The 18,941-nt window shown below is 47.0% G+C and overlaps 1 protein-coding gene across 1 annotated transcript; it reads right to left on the bottom strand.

Moving 5' to 3' along the window:
- Positions 1-289: 289 nt before the first annotated feature.
- LOC135814651 (uncharacterized) lies at positions 290-16,300 on the bottom strand. Its single transcript, XM_065327809.1, has 12 exons — positions 15,838-16,300; positions 12,092-12,469; positions 10,167-10,529; positions 8,707-9,039; positions 8,184-8,234; positions 7,140-7,358; positions 6,246-6,512; positions 5,131-5,451; positions 3,858-4,127; positions 3,133-3,438; positions 2,315-2,464; positions 290-1,013 (listed from the first exon to the last, which is right to left on the bottom strand). The coding sequence occupies exons 1-12, from the start codon at positions 15,923-15,925 to the stop codon at positions 949-951; spliced, it is 2,811 nt and encodes a 936-aa protein (XP_065183881.1). The 5' UTR covers positions 15,926-16,300; the 3' UTR covers positions 290-948.
- Positions 16,301-18,941: the final 2,641 nt, after the last annotated feature.

Genomic DNA, 18,941 nt, shown 5'->3' with positions numbered 1-18,941 from the left:
ATCACAGGCCACATGGCACAAAGCACAGGGCATGGGGCTGGGGATGGGGATAAGCAGCTAGAGAATGGACCTGTACCCTGACCACACTACTGTGAAGTATTGCTAAAAGCATCAGTCAGCAGCCAGTCAGCCTGAGTCATGGCTGTATTGCTGAACCCAGAGTCAGGCAGGCTCAAGTACTAGTCCAAACCCATTCAGCATTGATCACACACAGAACTGAGAGAATGTAACCAACCAGCATGCATGCGCACACACACATGCACATTCATCAACCACAAAGCACACAGTATCCATAAGCACAGGCATAAAGCATTGCGATTTTCATGGGGCATAGCAATTCATCAGCCATGCAATGTAGCTCAACTCATTGTGAGGTGCAGAGCAGTGCAGTGTAAGGTGTGGTATGTGAAAACATTCATCAGTGCATAGAAGGTATATGTATCTGGGCTCAACTCTAAAATTGCGTATTGAATCATTCTGTATACGTGTAGCAGTGGCTGATGCAGGGCATAGCAATGGAGGCAGACTTAGAACAGTTTCGGATCATCGTGAGGAGGTATTTGTCAGTTTTAGTCGTTGTCGTAGTAAGCCGGCTACATGGAGCTAGTGCTAGTGCCAGTGGTAGACAGCCTGGGTAGCTATGGAGAGGGTTGAGTATACCGTATTGCTATGATCACTATTATGATCTCTCAGCCATGATTGGAAGTTTGACTGAGTAGGACTGGGCTGCATTCTATTGCAACTGCTGCTTTTACACACACATATCTGCACTGATGGCAGCTTGACCAGTTCTTACTTACAGACGCCTGGAAAACACTATAGTAACACCTTTACACACAACCAGGTCGGTGGTTAATCTCCTCACTGAGCCAATATCAAACATCAATACTAGTATAGACAGGTGGTCTAGTGTCTATGCGCTAGCTTCATTGGCAGGTGGTCTAGTGTCTATGCGCTAGCTTCATTGACATGTGTGCTTACAACTGCAGTGCTCTCTCCGTATGTTGGGTTGTCTGCAAACAAAGCAGTGGTAACACACGTACACGCACACGTACACACGTACACACGTACACACACACACACACACACACACACACACACACACACACACACACACACACACACACACACACACACACACACACACATGGAAACACGGACACATGGACACATGTACCACATATGCACACATACAAACACACCATGTACACACACACACACACACACACACACACACATACACACATGTACACACCCTGGAAATATCACTGCATGTGCATACAACGGCATCATTGCAAGGTCTTGAGCCAAACCGTAGCTCTTAAAACAGCCGGCAAAGTGCTCTTCTTTATCAGGCTGTTTCTGGACATGGTCCTTATTTATCTCCGACTCCCCAGCTCTCGGGCATGTCTCAGTGACATGCGGTCATGGGAATGAAGTGCAATGTTTGCGTAAGCTGGATTGAGAATATCTGACATAATCCCTGCAGACTAAGATCATTCGACTGAGCACCCTGACCTCCAATGCGGACACTGAAGTCTATTGCCATCTTTTATAGGGGGTAAGCCCCCTAGGAATCTCTTACTGTAGTTCCGCGCATACAATGTATTAGTCCATGGGCTTATGTGCGAAACAATGCAGTTTGGGGATAAAAATAATATCCAGTAAAACATGTTCGTTTTTTAGCCCATGGGCCAATATTCGAATTTTGAAGGTTCACGAAAAAGTACAAGTCCGTGCTCATAGTGGGTCTACCATACTCAACTGGTAAACTGCACTGACCTGCTGTAGCATGGCAGGAAGAGTCCACATTGTGAAAAATTCTTGTTGACACGCGAGTTGCATTTGTGTCTGTTTATAAGCCCATGGGCTTATAAACGGAGGTGGGCTTATATCCGGATATAGGCCCATGGGCTTATATCCGGATATAGGCCCGTGGGCTTATATGCGCGGAATTACGGTATTGGGGGCAAGCTCTCCTAGGAATCTATTTTTTTGCGGAGGGGGAGCTCCCCTAGGAATCTATTAGGGGGGGGGGGGGAGGCTCCCCCTAGGAATCCATTATTGGGGGCAAGCTCCCCTAGGACTATTGTTGAGGGCAAGCTCTTCTTGGAATGTATGGTTGGGGGCAAGCTTCCCTAGGAAGCACGTTAGAAGTGGATGGGCAGATAACAAAGGCAACCACTATCTGATCAGGATATAATTTAAGGAGTACAATGAACCTGGGAAGGCTTTTACAGTCCAATGAATCGGGGAGGAGGAGGAGGGGGGGGGGGTCAGTCCAGGGAATGGGAGAGGGGGTCGTTGATGTTACCTGTTCCTCCATTGCCAGCCTTCTTCTTCTTCCACTGCTTGACGATGATAACGACGAGAACAACGATAAGAAGAAGTCCGACAATGCCACATACTACACCGATGATGATAGGTACGTTGTCAGTATCATCTGTTTGCGGGTCAGCACCAGCTGTACAGATAGGCCAGACAAGACAACCCACAAGCACCAGCGAATCAGATTAGAGGGAATTGTTAAAGAGCTGATTCACAGTGCAATGCCAAGGCATGGCATATCCATCACAAGTTTAGCTGAAAAACAGAATTTGGGTAGCATGTGTGTGTTGTTCGGGGGGGGGGGGGGGCAGGTGTTCCTACATATCCCAAGAACAGTCATATTATGAGAGGTCAAAGGGATATTCCAGGTAACCACCTGTTGGCCAGCTGTAAACCATGAGCTTAACATAGGAGACGAATACCCGTTTTGAGTTTGAGCACCCACTGGCAGCTGTACCACAGCACTGGCAATGACGGGAGTTAACCCCCGGTTAGTTGCACATCTAGTGTGTGCGCATGTAGTGAGCACAGTTATCGACACGGAGCCAGAATGGCTGACCAATGGACTAGTACTGATGTGTGACTAGCAGCTCAGAGCCAAGAGCACTCGATTCTATACGCTCTTGATGGCTAGTAACGATGGCTACTAAAGGTTACCCTTTTACCCTGGCAAGGAAAAAATACCCGTTCGTTAGTTGAAGGTACACCTGTTTGCCGTCCAGAGAGCATTACCGTACACACGTATATATACTATGTGCACGGAATTATCAGTACTTAGTACATTCGCGGAGAAGCACTACTTACTGACAGAAAGCTGCACAGTGGACATGGCTGTCTGTCGGCCTTGCAGACCCACAGTAGAATCCACAACTCTGCATGTGTACTGGCCAGCGTCAGCTGTTAATATGGAACTGAAGGATAGGGTGAGGACGGCACCAGCACGGGTGAGTGTAATGCGCTCTTCCTGGTCCTGTAGAGCTTGCCCATCACGCTCCCAGGTGATGCTGGCATCGGCAGGGGTCTCGCCACTTGCCGTACACTGGATTTCCACCTCTCCGCCCGCTTCAACTATCACAGAGTCTTCGCGAGAAAGACTTGCACTAGCAGCGGCTGAGCACAAAGGATAGGCACAGGAGAAGTGCTTAGACACCGCAGAAGCTGATGCTCTGAAGCATGACAACTGCTACGTACAATCACAGACTACTAAAAGCCGTTTTCTGTTTCTGCACCCAGTGTTTTTTTTCTGTAACGAGCACTTTGGATTACTAGTGCTTACAAACTACTATGCAAGTTGCATTGGATGGGAAATGAAAAATTTCCAACCTGATTGACTAATGCCTTGAGCAGGGCAAGAACTTCATCTTTCGGTAAACTCCAACATACAGACTCGCATTACGCATAGGGAACATTTTTGCCAACCAGCTTGCATACTCTCAAACCATGCTTTTGCGCAGAACAACAGATCGGATTCACAGTTGTATTGTGGTGTTCGACACCCACGGAAAATACCTTCTCTCAGAATGTCTTACCCTGTGCAGTCAGCTCTACGGTGGCTGTGTGTGAGTAGGCTGGTAGGGTATCAACAGGTTGACCACTCACACTGCACTCATACGTTCCGGAGTTGATTCTCTCAACACTGGTGAACGTCAGATTCTGCTCTGTTCCGAGAACGTCCTCGCTGCCTCCCATCGTCCATGTAAAGTTGTCCGGCTGATCTCCTGTCACACTGCACTGCAGCGTGTATGCTTCATCAATGATGGCATACACTACTTCAGCAGGGAATGTCACCTGCGGAGTGACTGCACATGACAGAACACACACATCCAGTACACAAAGGATTGCTCAGGGACTTTGTTGTATGCAATGTAAACAGTGCACTCACAGCCGCTCAATAAAGATTCTTTCTCACACCTAACATAAACCATAACTAGTGGCAGGGTTGGCTGCAGGCATCCACATTGCAAGACAAAAGGAAAAAAGTCAACAAAAACCGCATCGCAGATGTTCGCAGTTCGAAAAAACAATGCTGTTCGTTTATTTCAAATTTCAGCCAACGAGAAGCGTACACTTGATGTCCGCAACCAGACTGTTGTACCCAAGAGAGAGAGAGAGAGGGAGAGAGAGAGAAGGGGGGGGGGGAGGGAGAGAGAGAGAGAGAGGCCATGCACATGATGTCATGGTGGTGAGTCAGCGGAACTGCTAATGAGCGCTATGTGTACAGCATGAGTCACTAGTGCAACGCTGTGTGTACAGCATGAGTCACTAGTGCAACGCAGTGTGTACAGCATGAGTCACTAGTGCAACGCTGTGTGTACAGCATGAGTCACTAGTGCAACGCTGTGTGTACAGCATGAGTCACTAGTGCAACGCTGTGTGTACAGCATGAGTCACTAGTGCATCGCTGTGCCGCGACTTTGCCAAAGCATCTCAACTGATGCTTTAATCGCGTAACCTCTACAAGTATTCTAGCATAGCTGTGGATAGAATCTTATTAATGTCATCAACGTCCATGTAGCCATTATGTACACTCAGCAGTTGAAGAAAGAGACTAACACTAGACATATTGCACGTAAGAGGGCGGTGCTGATGTGGCATTCCCTTCCCGTGCACCCTCCTGACCTACTCCATGGCTGTGCTTCCTCAAACAACAGCAGAAAAACAATTTAGATGGCCTGATTGGATACTGAAGGCCAGACAGCTCTACTTCACATAACATACTCATACAGGTCCATTTCCTTGAACACACACAGCTCTATTTCGTCTCTCTCACGAATAGGGCACTCATTTTTGTAGTCAACTTACAGAACACATCATAGATGACCAGTGCTGTTATAGTACCGCTGGCTGATTCAATACGAGGATTTGTCACCTCACATTGATATTGACCATCCTGATCAGCACCAACATTGGTGAGGGTGAAGTATGGTTGAGTGGTTTGGACAGTCGTCTGACCATTACTGTTAACCTTAAGCCAACGGTAGGTGACATTGCCTCCACCGAATTCAGTGCAGTTAAAGGACGAACTGGCGCCAGGCACTACAACATATCGATCATTGGTTCTGCTATCACGGTGCACCACAGAGCCTTCCACTCCCACCACAGATGTGTTCACAATAACTGGAGCTGAGAAGCAGAGGAAGAAGAGGATACACTGTGTTTTAATTTAACTTGTTTTATACCAGAAAGCGGTACCTGTGGCATACTGGGTCTGGGATGCTCAGACAGACCATAGTGACATATCGGAAATAATAACATGCTCGTTAGCCCTTGGGAATGTCCCTGATTCTGTCCTAACGTTGATGTACCGTGATTGATATGTTTTCAAGTGAATGCCAATGATTTGGGTAACAGTTAAAGGGATGGCTATAGTACTACCAAGAGTACTTGATCTTAAGCAGAAGCTTGATAAAGTGTGTAAACTGTTCCAGGCTGGCAATGTCCGCACATGGTGTAATTTACCAGATCCACTCATTACTCAGGAAGCATGGAACATGGCTAACGTTACCACCTGTAGCTGAGCTTTACAATTGCAGCTATGATGCCAGTTCAGATATCCTAGACACCAAAATAATGATGCAGATAACTTCCATGGAGGGCAAATGGATCATTTTAAGTACATTCTTGGTTATATACTTTTGCAGCTATTCTTCTATGTCAACAAATGGGGAGTGTGATCCCTCGGCTAACATTGTAAGAAAAGAAGAAGAACAATTTTCGCTGGAGTCCTTTTGAAAACCTTGCCTCCACTGTAGTGGAACATTGTGAGATTTGTAGCAGGAATGCACGAGTACCTGCAATACATGGCATAGTACACACGAGTACCTGCAATACATGGCATAGTACACACGAGTACCTGCAATACATGGCATAGTACACATGCATTTGACACTGGTAGTTAGTAAGTATGATATACTCACGCAGAACGGTAACCATCAGATTGTCCTGTCCACGTGCTGCTGCGCCAGCTCCAGCTGTGTCTAGAAGTGTGTTGACCACTACACACGTATATGTACCAGGCACATGGGTAGCAATAGCATCCGCCATCACCTCAACACCACTAGGCAATGTCCAGGTGTAGTTGAGTAGGGCTGCTGCGTTGCCGATGTTACTTACAAACTCTGAGCAGCGTACTAGGTCGCCAGTAGCGTGAACGCGTGCTGTGGGAAGATCAACTACAGGTGTTTCTGCAAACAAAACAGCATGGAGATGTAAAGTACACATTCAGGGTTGAACAACAAATTACATACACAGGGGGCTCTAGAGCCAGAGCAGCACCGAGATAGCGAGTTACACAGTATAGTGTACAGTATACTAGACCAACTCTTGAAAGATGCTGCTCAGTTAATTATTGACAAACAGTACATGGTTGATATGGTGGTAAAGACACACCTGGCAACATGGCGGTAAACACACACCTGCCCACACACGCTCTCTAAGCTGCAAAGTTCTGGCACAGAGCTCTCCTTCTCACCACCACCACCATCAGTTCGCGCATGGCTTTGCTTACTTTCTATTCGCCAAACTAACAAACATGCAAGTACTCAATTTCTCCAGTCAAACCCATGAAAACTCAGCAGTGAAATGTCAGTGAACTATTTATCAGTGAGATGCATGTCACTCACTATACGACTCGTATGCATTACACTTGATTCATCAGGGGTGAAAACAATTAGTTTGAATAATCGGATATGAGTTCGGAAAATCGGATCGAGTGAATGCTCGAAGATTCACACTCGATTCATTGTGAGTGCATCATAATTTCCTTGGCTGTATACAAGGGAGTCAGTAGTTGACGTGGCAGTAGAACTTACCATAAAGTGTTACAGAGAATGATCCGGTGGCTGGTCGGTTTGTCTCCTCCACCGTGAACGAACATGTGTAGCTGCCTTCATTTTCCCGAGTGGGATTCGGGAAGTGCAGGGTGCTATTAGAAGATTCCAGTGTTCCAGTTGGTCCAGTCCAGCTGATTCCAACTGGTGTTCCTCTAACAGCATTGATGCAATCCAGGGAGTATGTGGAGCCAGGCAGGTCTAGCCACAACACCAGAGAATCAAACGCATCATCATGATTAATTTTGATGTACTGTACAAGTACATATAAAAGCCGTCATTAGGCATTGGCTTTCCATATCTTCTTAGGTGAGCTGAGCTACCCGTAAGTACATACGCTGTTTTATTCGGAACAGGTCCACCGTTTTGTATACCGGCATGTTCCGAATTGAACCCTTGTATCAACGGAACACCTCACCGAAAACGGGAATACGTACGTACCTAACGAAAAGTCAAAACATTTAGGCCAAGCATGCCGCTGTCACCGCCACTACAAACTTACTGTCTCTGGGCAGACAATCTACTAGAGATACAACAATTGGTGACAAGAACTCAGTTGCTATGGAAGCCATTGATTAGTTTGCTGTGGAAACAATGGAATGATCAATGTACTATGAAAGCACTGAGCAGTACTTTGCTGCCAGAAACACGTCGCGCAGACGTCACGCTGAAATCCACCATGGTGAGGACCAACAGCTTGGAAGTGCCCATTCACAAAGCATCCAAGCTTGCAGGACCGTGTACCCGCTGCTGGTGTCCCCAATGCTCTGGTCAAGTCGCGACACCGCCGCCGTGCTGGCAAGTCAACGTACAGACAAAGTCTACGTGCCAGTGTGAATCCAAATGTATGATGCTGCCTATAAGAATGATGTAGTCCACAGCTCTATCTCTACAACACAAGCATCTGCTTACCAAGCCTGACACAAACCAGTCAGGTTACGGCACTGAATTCTTCTTCAAAGGAGAAGACTAACATGGCACAGCAAACAAATACCTCTGTCACCAGCGTCATCAACGTCAACTCACCAGTAGCCAAGATTGGCAAACCACTCTCCACTATAGCAGGAGTTGGAATACCTGCACACAGCGCAGCACAAGACATAAACACACCGAAACTCACAAACACATTGAACTAGGCACAATGTTGAAACTGCTGTGAGTGTTGTGTCCTGGGATTGTGCACGTTCTTGTGGGGTTGGCATGAACATGTCACGACAGGATGCATAGAAGGTTACAGATTGAAACTGTGGCAATGGATGCAGGATAAACAGAATGCATTTCTCCGAGCCAAAGTGAGGCTGTGCTGTTTGAAACCTGATAAACAGAATGCATTTCTCCGAGCCAAAGTGAGGCTGTGCTGTTTGAAACCTGATAAACAGAATGCATTTCTCCGAGCCAAAGTGAGGCTGTGCTGTTTGAAACCTGATGACATGGAATACCTGCACTTTTAGGTTTGTCCAGTGATTGGCAATCATTCATTCAACTAACTGAGCAGGTGATAACCATGCTAGTACATCACTGGTAGTACATCACTGGTTGAACTACTTACGGAAGACTGTGACTGCAATGTCGGACCTTGCAAGTTGTGGCGGTATGGAGTTATCTGGCGTTGGGGTAGCGAGACATCTGAATGTGAAGTCGCCGGCACTGTATCCACCTTGAGATGTAGTGGTCCAGTCATTGGATACATTGAATACAGCCAATTGCGCCGTGGATAGGGCATTTCCATCCTGACTTCCACTTCCATTCACCCACTGTACCTCCAGTGGTAAATAGATGGAGTCAATCTGTGCATTGCATGTAAACATGTCACCGGCATCTCCCTCCGTTCGATACAGCTGTGTGCCAGCAGCAGGGACTGTTGTAATGTTTGGTACGCGATCTATAGCACCCAACAGAACATATACCAATAAAATCATTACTGTACACAGCTAAGCTGTACGGCAGTGAGCCACCGCTCAATGAGAAACAAGTAAGACAAAAAAAATTAATTTCAAAAAGTCCTACGAAGGACCGGCCGCAGGAAAGCGCTTGCCCACGGAAATCCATAGAGATTTACGTATAAAAGTAGCCCTCGCTCCCCAGCGCGTACGACATACGGATTTCATACATAATCAGGTTGAGGAAAACCTCCCTATTCTTGGTTTTTTTTTCAGATGCTCCCCTGCTGCCCGTGTTCATGACTAATCATACTGCTTCTCCGCCTTTTGCAGCTCTTTATCACATCTGCCTGCAATCCCGTGAGTGGTTTTATGATTTTACGCTATCGGTATTTTCTCTAGCACATTGCTGCGAGTGCGATGCCTTCCATGCACTCAGTTCTGGAAAACCACTACCATAGGCAGGGGCGTAGCTGGTCCCCTTTTATGGGGGGGGGGGGGGGGGAGGGGTGCACGGCCACATATGTGTAGGATGGCTGGTGCATGTCATTCGTGGTCATTATGTGCATGCTGAACCTAGGTCGAAAATGTTAAGGGGTGCACGTGCCCCCTCCCCCTCCTCCTCCCCCCCCCCCCCCCCCCCCCCGTGCCCCATGCGAGCCACGCGCTTGCCTAGTGCATAGGTGAGTGTGATATACTAGTAATCTCTGGTAGGCCACAACCTCACAACCCAGTGCTCACAACCCAGTGCTCACAACCCAGTGCACACAACCCAGTGCACACAACCCAGTGCTCACAACCCAGTGCTCACAACCCAGTGCTCACAACCCAGTGCTCACAACCCAGTGCTCACAACCCAGTGCTCACAACCCAGTGCTCACAACCCAGTGCTCACAACCCAGTGCTCACAACCCAGTGCTCACAACCCAGTGCTCACAACCCAGTGCTCACAACCCAGTGCTCACAACCCAGTGCTCACACAACCCAGTGCTCACACAACCCAGTGCTCACACAACCCAGTGCTCACAACCCAGTGTTACTTGAACAGTTAGTTCAGTCTACAGTCAGCAGTGGCTGTCAGTTCATGTAGAACATGCACAAGACAAACAACTTTGCATTCTTCACTTACGTGCTATGCCTCCATACAAGGAAATTTGGTCAAATCCACCACAAATAAGATCATCCACAACACCGGCTGGTCGGTTGCCATCGAGTGCAACAGACCCTAGGCAACCTGCACTTTGGCAGACAAATGTTGATAAACCAGAGGGGAAGTCGCGGAAACACCAGCATGAAGCAGAATCACCAACACCTCCCAGAGGGAAGCCCTTCAACAAACATTCTGTGATGCAGGTGCTGGGCTGTTGGGCTTCCAGCAGAGCACCGGCCCAGGATGAGGCTAGAACACCATCTCCCGATTGTTGAAGGGATTGTTGTAACTCTTCTGAAAATGCGAAGCAGTTACCATAGACGACGCTTGCAGGAGTGTAACCTAGAAGATGGCAACAAATAGAAAATCAATGGGTACAAGCGAACAAAGCCTTTTTCTACACTAACAAAAATCATCTAACGGTGGAAGAATGATGCTTTTTTATAGTTTAGTTGTATGTTTTAGCTGATGCTAGATGACTTTGTGTCCGCACATCACATGCCAAACCTGATGACAAGTGGCAACCTGCTGAAAGCGACAAGTGACCGCCTTTTCTTGTCCCCAAGTTGATTATCAACCCACAACTAGCAACCGCAATGTTCAAAGCTTCTTGTTTGAAGTTTCAATGACTCTCAGGTGAGCCACGCGTCCTCAAGACTGTATGGCTGTGGTTGTTATGGCATTATATGAAGAAAAAAAAACTATTGACCGTAGGTGACATCAACTTGTGACTCAAGAGCGCTCAAAGACCATTCCCTCCCCAGCTGCTCCTATTCAAAGATGGATCAATGAAGAATAGCACTGTGTACTGTTATAGGTAGACATTTCAATAATTCTCGAGCATGCTTCAAATATTTACGATAGTAATATGTTGTGCAAATACATAAAATCACTTACCTGACTTCGCCAGGTCTAGGTCACTCCGAGACACCTTTCTTGCATGGTATGATAATACTTCATGTTTACTAACATTAGTTATCTGCCTGCTGCAAGCGAAGGCTGTTGTTTACAAAGTCTTCGCTCATAATTTATTTGCATGTTGCTCACACGCAACCTTTCCCAAACTGAATTTGACGCATGCGCTCTGTGTACATCTCTAGAATAAAATTGTGTTCGCTGCTCTAAACGCCACTCTTTAGCGTACATCTAGAGATCTAAAGTCCGCATGCGCTGTACGCTAACTTTGCATCCGGTTGCACCAAACGCTTGGAGCGCATATAACCTGAGCTTGCTGTCATTTTCATTCATTCCGCTCGAGTCTAAGGACTCTCCAGTCTTCTACTATACTATGGTAAAGTAATGGATAAACCTATTACCCGTTGTGTTTTGTGAGTGCCGCTTAGTTCCTATCGTGTGCAGAACGTTGAATTACAACATGTATGTGTTCAATGGGTAAGTGCATTAATTTTGTACTGATGTGTATGTGTATGTGCATGTGCATGCATATGTGTTTGGATATGTGTCGTACATCTATAACTAGGAGTTAAACGACTGCGACTAATGTTAGATTCAATTCTATCCATGGTCACACACCCATGCACAAACAAACAGAAGCATATTATGAGCACATTGTAGGTTTCAATGTTCAAATGAACCCATGTGGAACGTGTTCTGCACTGCACTCGGCTGCGTGCTAAAGCAAAACGGATTCAGGGGCCAGGTGTACTTCACAATACATGGCCTGAACTTGCAGCACAAGTACATGAACTACATGTACTTGTGGGCATGTATACATAATATGTTTTAACATTATGTGCGAGTTGATAAGGGTTTCCTTCTATCGACTGAACCTTATCGACTGGCCAGTCGACTTATCCATTCAGCCGGTTCACCCCTATCTATAACACATGAGCATACGGGGAACACATAATCATGCAGGAACACATAGGAGAAAGGTGACATACTTGGTCGGTGGTAGTAAATGGCTACTGACTCCACAGTTGACGGACAAAGACTGTTTGGATCGGACGCGCAAGCAGAGCAATTAGAACCGTTGGTGAGCTCGGGGAGTATTGGAAATCCTGTCCAGGCAATGCCACAGGTACATCTGTACTGATTCTCATCCGTCAGGATCAGTCCAGACAATTGCCTTCCAATGGAGCGGCATTGTGCAGCACAGCGCACTCCTGTTGTTACATTGGGGCTCTGCTCTGGCAGGAACACTGCTGTTCTGTAGTCGTAGGAGCCCAGGGGAGCATCATCGCTGACTATGTTACTGAAATTGACCCCCACTGAGTTATAACAGCTGACGTAGTATGGTTCAGGTTGCTCTGGCTGGGCACCTGTAAGGATCACAGCCGCACAGCCTACTCTTAGGACAATTCTAACTGCGCCGGTGTTGTGCCACTTGCTACAGTGTGAGTTGCTTTGTACAATACACTACTAACTGCTACAACGCACTGCTACAACGCACTGCTACAACGCACTGCTACAATGCACTGCTACAATGCACTGGTACAATGCACTATTGCAATGTACTACTGCACTGTACTCAGGCTACAGTGGACTTGAGAACGGCGGTTTATTCACAAAGCCAATTAATTGCGTGAAACCATAAAAATAAGAACTAAACTACAATGTCCTACCATACTGACCAACCACCACAATCTCAATCCCTTGACAAGACATGCAGAATCCCTGGATTTCTCTCAAAATCCCTGGATGGCACAAAACAAGTGAAAAAGAGCTTTTCCCGCCCAAAAAACGTTCGACTCTGCAGCTGGGCGTACAGCACAGATCGACCCTGTACTGGGCTGTAGTGCAGTTTGATCAGTCGGCGACCGCCTGTCACTTTGTCAGTGCAGATATTGCATGGTCAGGTCTTCAAAGTGCTGTGCACAGTTCGAAGTGCGAATGAGCACCGTACAATGGTACATTATACTACATACCTTTGAAAAAAGTTCAAAAAACCGGGACATTCGGGGAGAAACAATGGAGTTTTCAGGAAAATCCTGTATCAGAAAAAACTTTGGTTTTTCCGGGAGTTTGCTTGAAATCCCCGGGACCCCGGGAGGAGTGTTGATTTTCCGGGATTTTCCCGGGAAAAACGGGAGGGTTGGCCAGTATGTCCTACTTGTATTACAATGTCCTACTACAGTGTTCTACAGTGATGCTCAATGAAATCCAGTACACAAGTTTGCACTCGAGTCACATGACTGGATTTCATTGAGCATCACTGTACACTGTACAATGTACTACTACCAGCATACAGTACAACTAATGCAATGTAGCAGTCTCCTTGGCAATTCTCAGAATTGTTGGTTTGAGCCCTCTGCATAGATTGCAGTCTGCACATACTGTCAGCATGTGAGTGCATTGTACTGTGGAGCCACCAAAGTAAAATAAATTCAATAAAATACAAAAAAAATACAATATGTGCCGACTGCATGCAGTCTACTACTGGTAGCAGTTGCAGGCAGGAATTCATGAACACACAGGATGATGCAAGGAATGGTTGGACACTTGGTTAATTCAATTTTGTGGTTTGTCTCCGAGTTTTGGACTTCATCATCTTCTTGAATGGAACCCTGTGACATCATGAATGTGTCCTTGGCATGCTCCCTGGAAATGTCATGATGCAGAGACCATGGTGCCAGGCCCCTTTAATGGTGCATTACAATAGTGTGTGGCTGAACCTCTAACAGTAACCTGCCCCTGCCCATGCCCCCGCACCCCCCCCCCCCCCCCCCCGCACCCCCAGGCAAACTATCCTGTACTGGTCCTGTTTCTAAGCAGTAGGACTGAGTAGCCATACTGCACTGGTCATAGATAGGGGTATTCATCCCGTGACTGAGTCAGCGTACAGACCACAGACCGTACAGCCATATCCTTTGTTGTTGATGAGTGCCAGTTGAATGGTAAACCGTGAAGGTATGGTACCTGCTGTGTCTCAGTTCACAGAATCGTTAGACCATTCACATGGAAATGACAGTATACATGATTGCACTGATCACGAGGAGGACATTATTAACACTACAACTACAAGTACAAGTATTCACAGCATGGGTCATTGGGTGTCCTACACACCAAACAGCTCTACATTACACTGTGGCCCAGTGTGCATTCCCTACATACCACTTCAGCTTGCTGGGTGTCCTTCTGCATTCTGCACTCTAGTTTGAGTACACTTTCAGAGTGGGCCAGACCCGGTGTCCGATCCACTGCTGTGTGCTGACTGCAGAACTATTCAGTATCTCCACAGTCTTCAGGCTAACTGATGTCACAGATTACTCATGCCTGGCACAATCAAACCAGACCACACCCTCACGTCAGGCATAGGAGTGCAGTTGTGCACATTATTATAATGACGATGCAAACTTATACACCCCCCCCCCCCCCCCCCCCTAATGTGTAACACTTCTACACTTTCTCATTGGGAGAGTGGGAAAGAGTGTCCACTTTCTGCCTAACCGAACTAATGTTACTTCCCATGAGAAGTACCTGTAGTGTCCATGCGCACAGTGTGAATGCTGCAATGATGCTAGGCACAACAAGTGCATGCATGGATGGCAGTGTGAGTACTAATGAACGCACAGATACAGCACACCAGGAGAAGTGCTACTTCAGACAGTGCAGTGGAACCAGATCCAGTGCAGCAACTAAGGCTAGAAGCAAGCATGCAGCCTAGTCAGGCAACCTGACAAGACAAATCAGCTGCCTGTTGGACAGTACCAGGACAACAACCATGCAGAGAGTTCTCCTCCGTACTGCCACCACTCACACCATGGGCCGGCCAGATCCTGCAGGAGTGGCATGACCACTAGGTTGCCTACAAGGCCCATCATTTCCCCCATGCCCAATTAAATGTCATCGCTTTGGGAGGATATGTCTCTAGCTCGATGCTGCATCATATCTGATTGGTTCAGCTATGCATTCTGCTAACAACAGATACACTGCTAGCACAGCACTGTCCCCACTATACAAGAAGAGCAGTTTAGGAGGGAGAGACTTTAGCGAGAATAGATTGTTACTGATTCTACCTCGTGATACTGATACTGGGCAGTCCATGAAAGCTGCTATAGGTAAAAAGTACTAACAACTGGTACGGCCTTGCCTTGGCCTTACCAGCCGTACCAATGACGTTCACCCTGCTACTGCACCTGACTCCACTGTGACTGCATGGTGCAGTAATTGTTACTAGTATTATTTTTATCGTTTGCCGTATCAGCGGCAGAGCAACCTCCCAGCAATGTCACAACACGATACCCCCCCCCCCCCCCCCCCCCCCTGTGACAGTAGCTCATGTCTCCCAACAAACTAAGCACCTGAAAGGTTGGTGCGAAAAAACATGTCAGCTCAAAGCATCACACAGAGCGGAACTGACAGCCGATGTTGACACACACATGTACGACCCTTCACATGTCTGTAAGTGTAAGTACATCGAAACCTTCCAGATCCTTGTGCAGTACTAGTGGTCAAGAGCAACCATGGGCTGTGAAAAGCCCCAAACCCTCACTATACATGGTAACCCCAGTGGGTTTGTTAAAGCAACAGTAACACGACCATCATCACTCCCAACTTCACAGCACTGTTCAAATGTACAAGAGTGATATTCGGAGATTGGATTGTAACCCAACACTGTGACGGCCAACAGACATTGTACATCTACATTACAGTACATTACAGTCTAAGGCAATATGGACCTACTTACAGCTCATGCCCGCAAGGAGAAGTAACATCCAAGTGCTGGCCGCGAAGAGCGTTTGCGGAGTACATCCTTTCACAGTCCAAGACGCCATTGTAGTTGCACAGAGACGGTATCTTGTCCACCAACCGTCCCAGAGTCCTGTTGGTCAACAACGCCACCACCACCAGCACCACTACCACCAGCAGCAGCAGCAGTCTTGAAACGGAACTCGGAGTGTTTTCGCTTGCTGGCTGACTGAGCCCAAGCCGTCTGTTTCGTTCTGTGTTACAAATTTAGGAGTTGTGCGATGATCGAGTCCTCGGGAATTTGGAGGCTACACTCTTGTTGATTGAATGTCCGGGAAGCCAACAGAGGTGCATGTTGAGCAGCGTATTGGGCTGCATTCTGTCTATGCTTGTTACTCCGTGGCGGCACGGAAAACTCGAGTCAGCGTGCGGCAGTGGGAGCATGGAACCGAGTGGTGTCCACAAGCTGCGAGACCGTGCCAGCACTCAAACACAGCCGCTCCTTCCACATTCACATGCTTTTTTGGTATTCGGGCGTCGCAGGAGGCCGATACGGCGAAGGTATTTTCGAAGCACTACTACTACTACTGTAGTGGTAGTTTTCCCGGCGCTCGGCCGAGTAAATTGATATAATGAACCCAAGCATCTGCCCAGGCTTTCCCACTGCTGCTAGGAGAAAGGGCCACAACAACGAAGAGGGCAATTCAATGCACCAGGCTGACAACCAATAGCTGGAAGATGAACAACTTGAGGTCCTTACCACACCTTGCGAATCAGCACTCGAAGCACTCGAAGCTGCTCCCGTCCTTAGAAGTTAGAGCTGATGATGAATGCTACATCGAATTCTACTCGACCATTCGATTCACTCGAAAGAGGCGTTTTCATTACGAAAACGTTAATGGACTCCACCAGCGCAGCAGCATTGCCCAATCACGGTAACTGCGCAAGCCAACGCTACCTCTTCGAAGACATAATGTATCATAAATACATCATAATAATAAATCATTATGGTCGGAGTGGTGCCAAGAAAATGAAAGGAACTAACTAATTACTAATTACTCCATGATGTTTGGGCTGAAACGGAACTGTTCAACACAGGGCCTTAGGAAACATACACATATACTAAACTCGCAACTAGTATTAGTACTTGCACACGGCGGCCCAGTACTATCCGAGGAGACTATTATTATCCATATATCCGCAGTGCAGTGGTTCACTGACCGGGATGTATCACACCCTAATTACGTCTCGGGCTCGCCATTTCCCGGTTCAACGTCACGCCCGAAACAACAGTCAACAGGCATACTGCCAAGGCCAAGACGGTTCTGTACTACATGATTGTACGAAAATAATGGTAAAGATTGCAAATAAAACACCTATACCCGGTACCCGTGATCATGTCATGGTGCAGCCGGTGATGAAACTACAAAACGTCTTGGCACACTCTCGCAGTCTCGGATCAGTAAGGTCATGTGCATTATGTCGTTTCGAGTAACGTGAGCATGAGCTGAGCTGGCTGGGCGGCAAAAGAGTTTGGGCAGCTACACTGCAGAGGTCGATGCGGGACTGGTCGACCGCGAAGCGTTGTGAGTCTGGGACGACAGCTACACTACTACTACTAGTACTAAGTAGATCTAGCCTACGTCTACCAGGTCTACAGTCAGTTGCCTATCACCAAGACGGCAAGAGTCGTGAAAAATGTACTCTTGCTAGCACCATGATCACGGTCTAGTCATGTGCGAGTTGTACCGACAATACAGTAACCATGGCAGTGTCAGGTAAATCTACATGTATGACAGTCATGTACTATGAATATGATCAAGTTTATCTACTCTTGATATGATGTAGTTCTTGTTGCTTCTTGACATCTTGTATTTTTTTTTAAATTGTTTGCGTTACCAGGGAGTTTGTACGATTCCCTGTTACCATGGTTACATGTTGCAGTGCTGTCGGCCCGGAGTGCTGTCGGAGTGCTGTCGCGTTGTTAGTTGCCGTAGCCTGTATACATACATAGATAGGAGCTAGGGTTACCATGGTTACAGGATCGAGGAACTGGAACTTGAAGTGGAAGAAGAAACTAGCTTCAATTCAACACTTGTCAGCGAGGACATGTGCTGCGCCATCACCATGATCGCAGTGGAGAGACCTCCTTTCCAAGTTCCTGGTGGAAGCTCTGGAGGCTTTAGCCCTTCTTTACTTGCCTTGGTCGCTAGATCGAGCCGCGGTACTACTGCAGTCATGTACAAGGAACGACATCACGTGTACTGTGTGTACGAGTACAGTAAAACCTGTAACTAACGACCACCGTGACTAGCGACCGGCCTGGTACTACCGACCACTTTGTCAGGCACGGACGGTCTCACATTCAAAATGCACTGTGACTAGCGACTACCTGCTGAACGCGACCAGCGACCGCCTTTTCTTGTCCCAATGTCGAATTTTGACCCGTAACTAGCGACCGCGATGTAGCAAATCAAACATTGCTTGAAGCTCCTTCTCGAAATTTTGATGATTTTCCATGGTCGTTTCGATACTACAGCTGGACAAATGAGCGCAGTCTCATTTTTACTGTGGAATCAGTGTGGACTGCACTACACCTGTCATAATTTCAAGTGCTTTCAAGAACAAACATGATAGGTGTTGCAGTTAGACTGGATCATGGTGCAGCATGCTGGCTGTTAGAGTACAATCATTCATGCGTGATATGGATAGGCGAATGTGTTAGAGCTATGATCCATGTGTGCTTCTATTCATGCATTCCCAGCAAGAAGGCCATGTGTCAGGTCTATTCAGTACTCTGGTGTCTAGACGTCTGCATTCTATTGTTGTATCACATTACATGGTCGAGTGTTGCCATAGGGTCTTTCTATACCATGTATGTGCGTGCACTGTTATTAGCTATTGCTATCTTTTGTTAGGCCAGAGTTGGTTTTAGCCTAGTTGTGGAGATGTTCAGGTTTTAGTTCTTGGAGAGTTGTGACTGTTTTCAGATCATGAGTCAGTGTAAACATTGTGTCCTGGAGATCTTTGTGTGTGGATAATCCCGGTTCCGGGGAGAAACGGAATATCTGGTCCTTCGAGCCGGATCTGGAAATAGTCATC

The sequence above is a fragment of the Sycon ciliatum genome, chromosome 4 (genome assembly GCF_964019385.1).
Source record: "Sycon ciliatum chromosome 4, ocSycCili1.1, whole genome shotgun sequence".
In the NCBI taxonomy this organism is placed as follows: Eukaryota; Metazoa; Porifera; class Calcarea; order Leucosolenida; family Sycettidae; genus Sycon; species Sycon ciliatum.
This window is presented reverse-complemented; position numbering and strand designations above follow the sequence as displayed.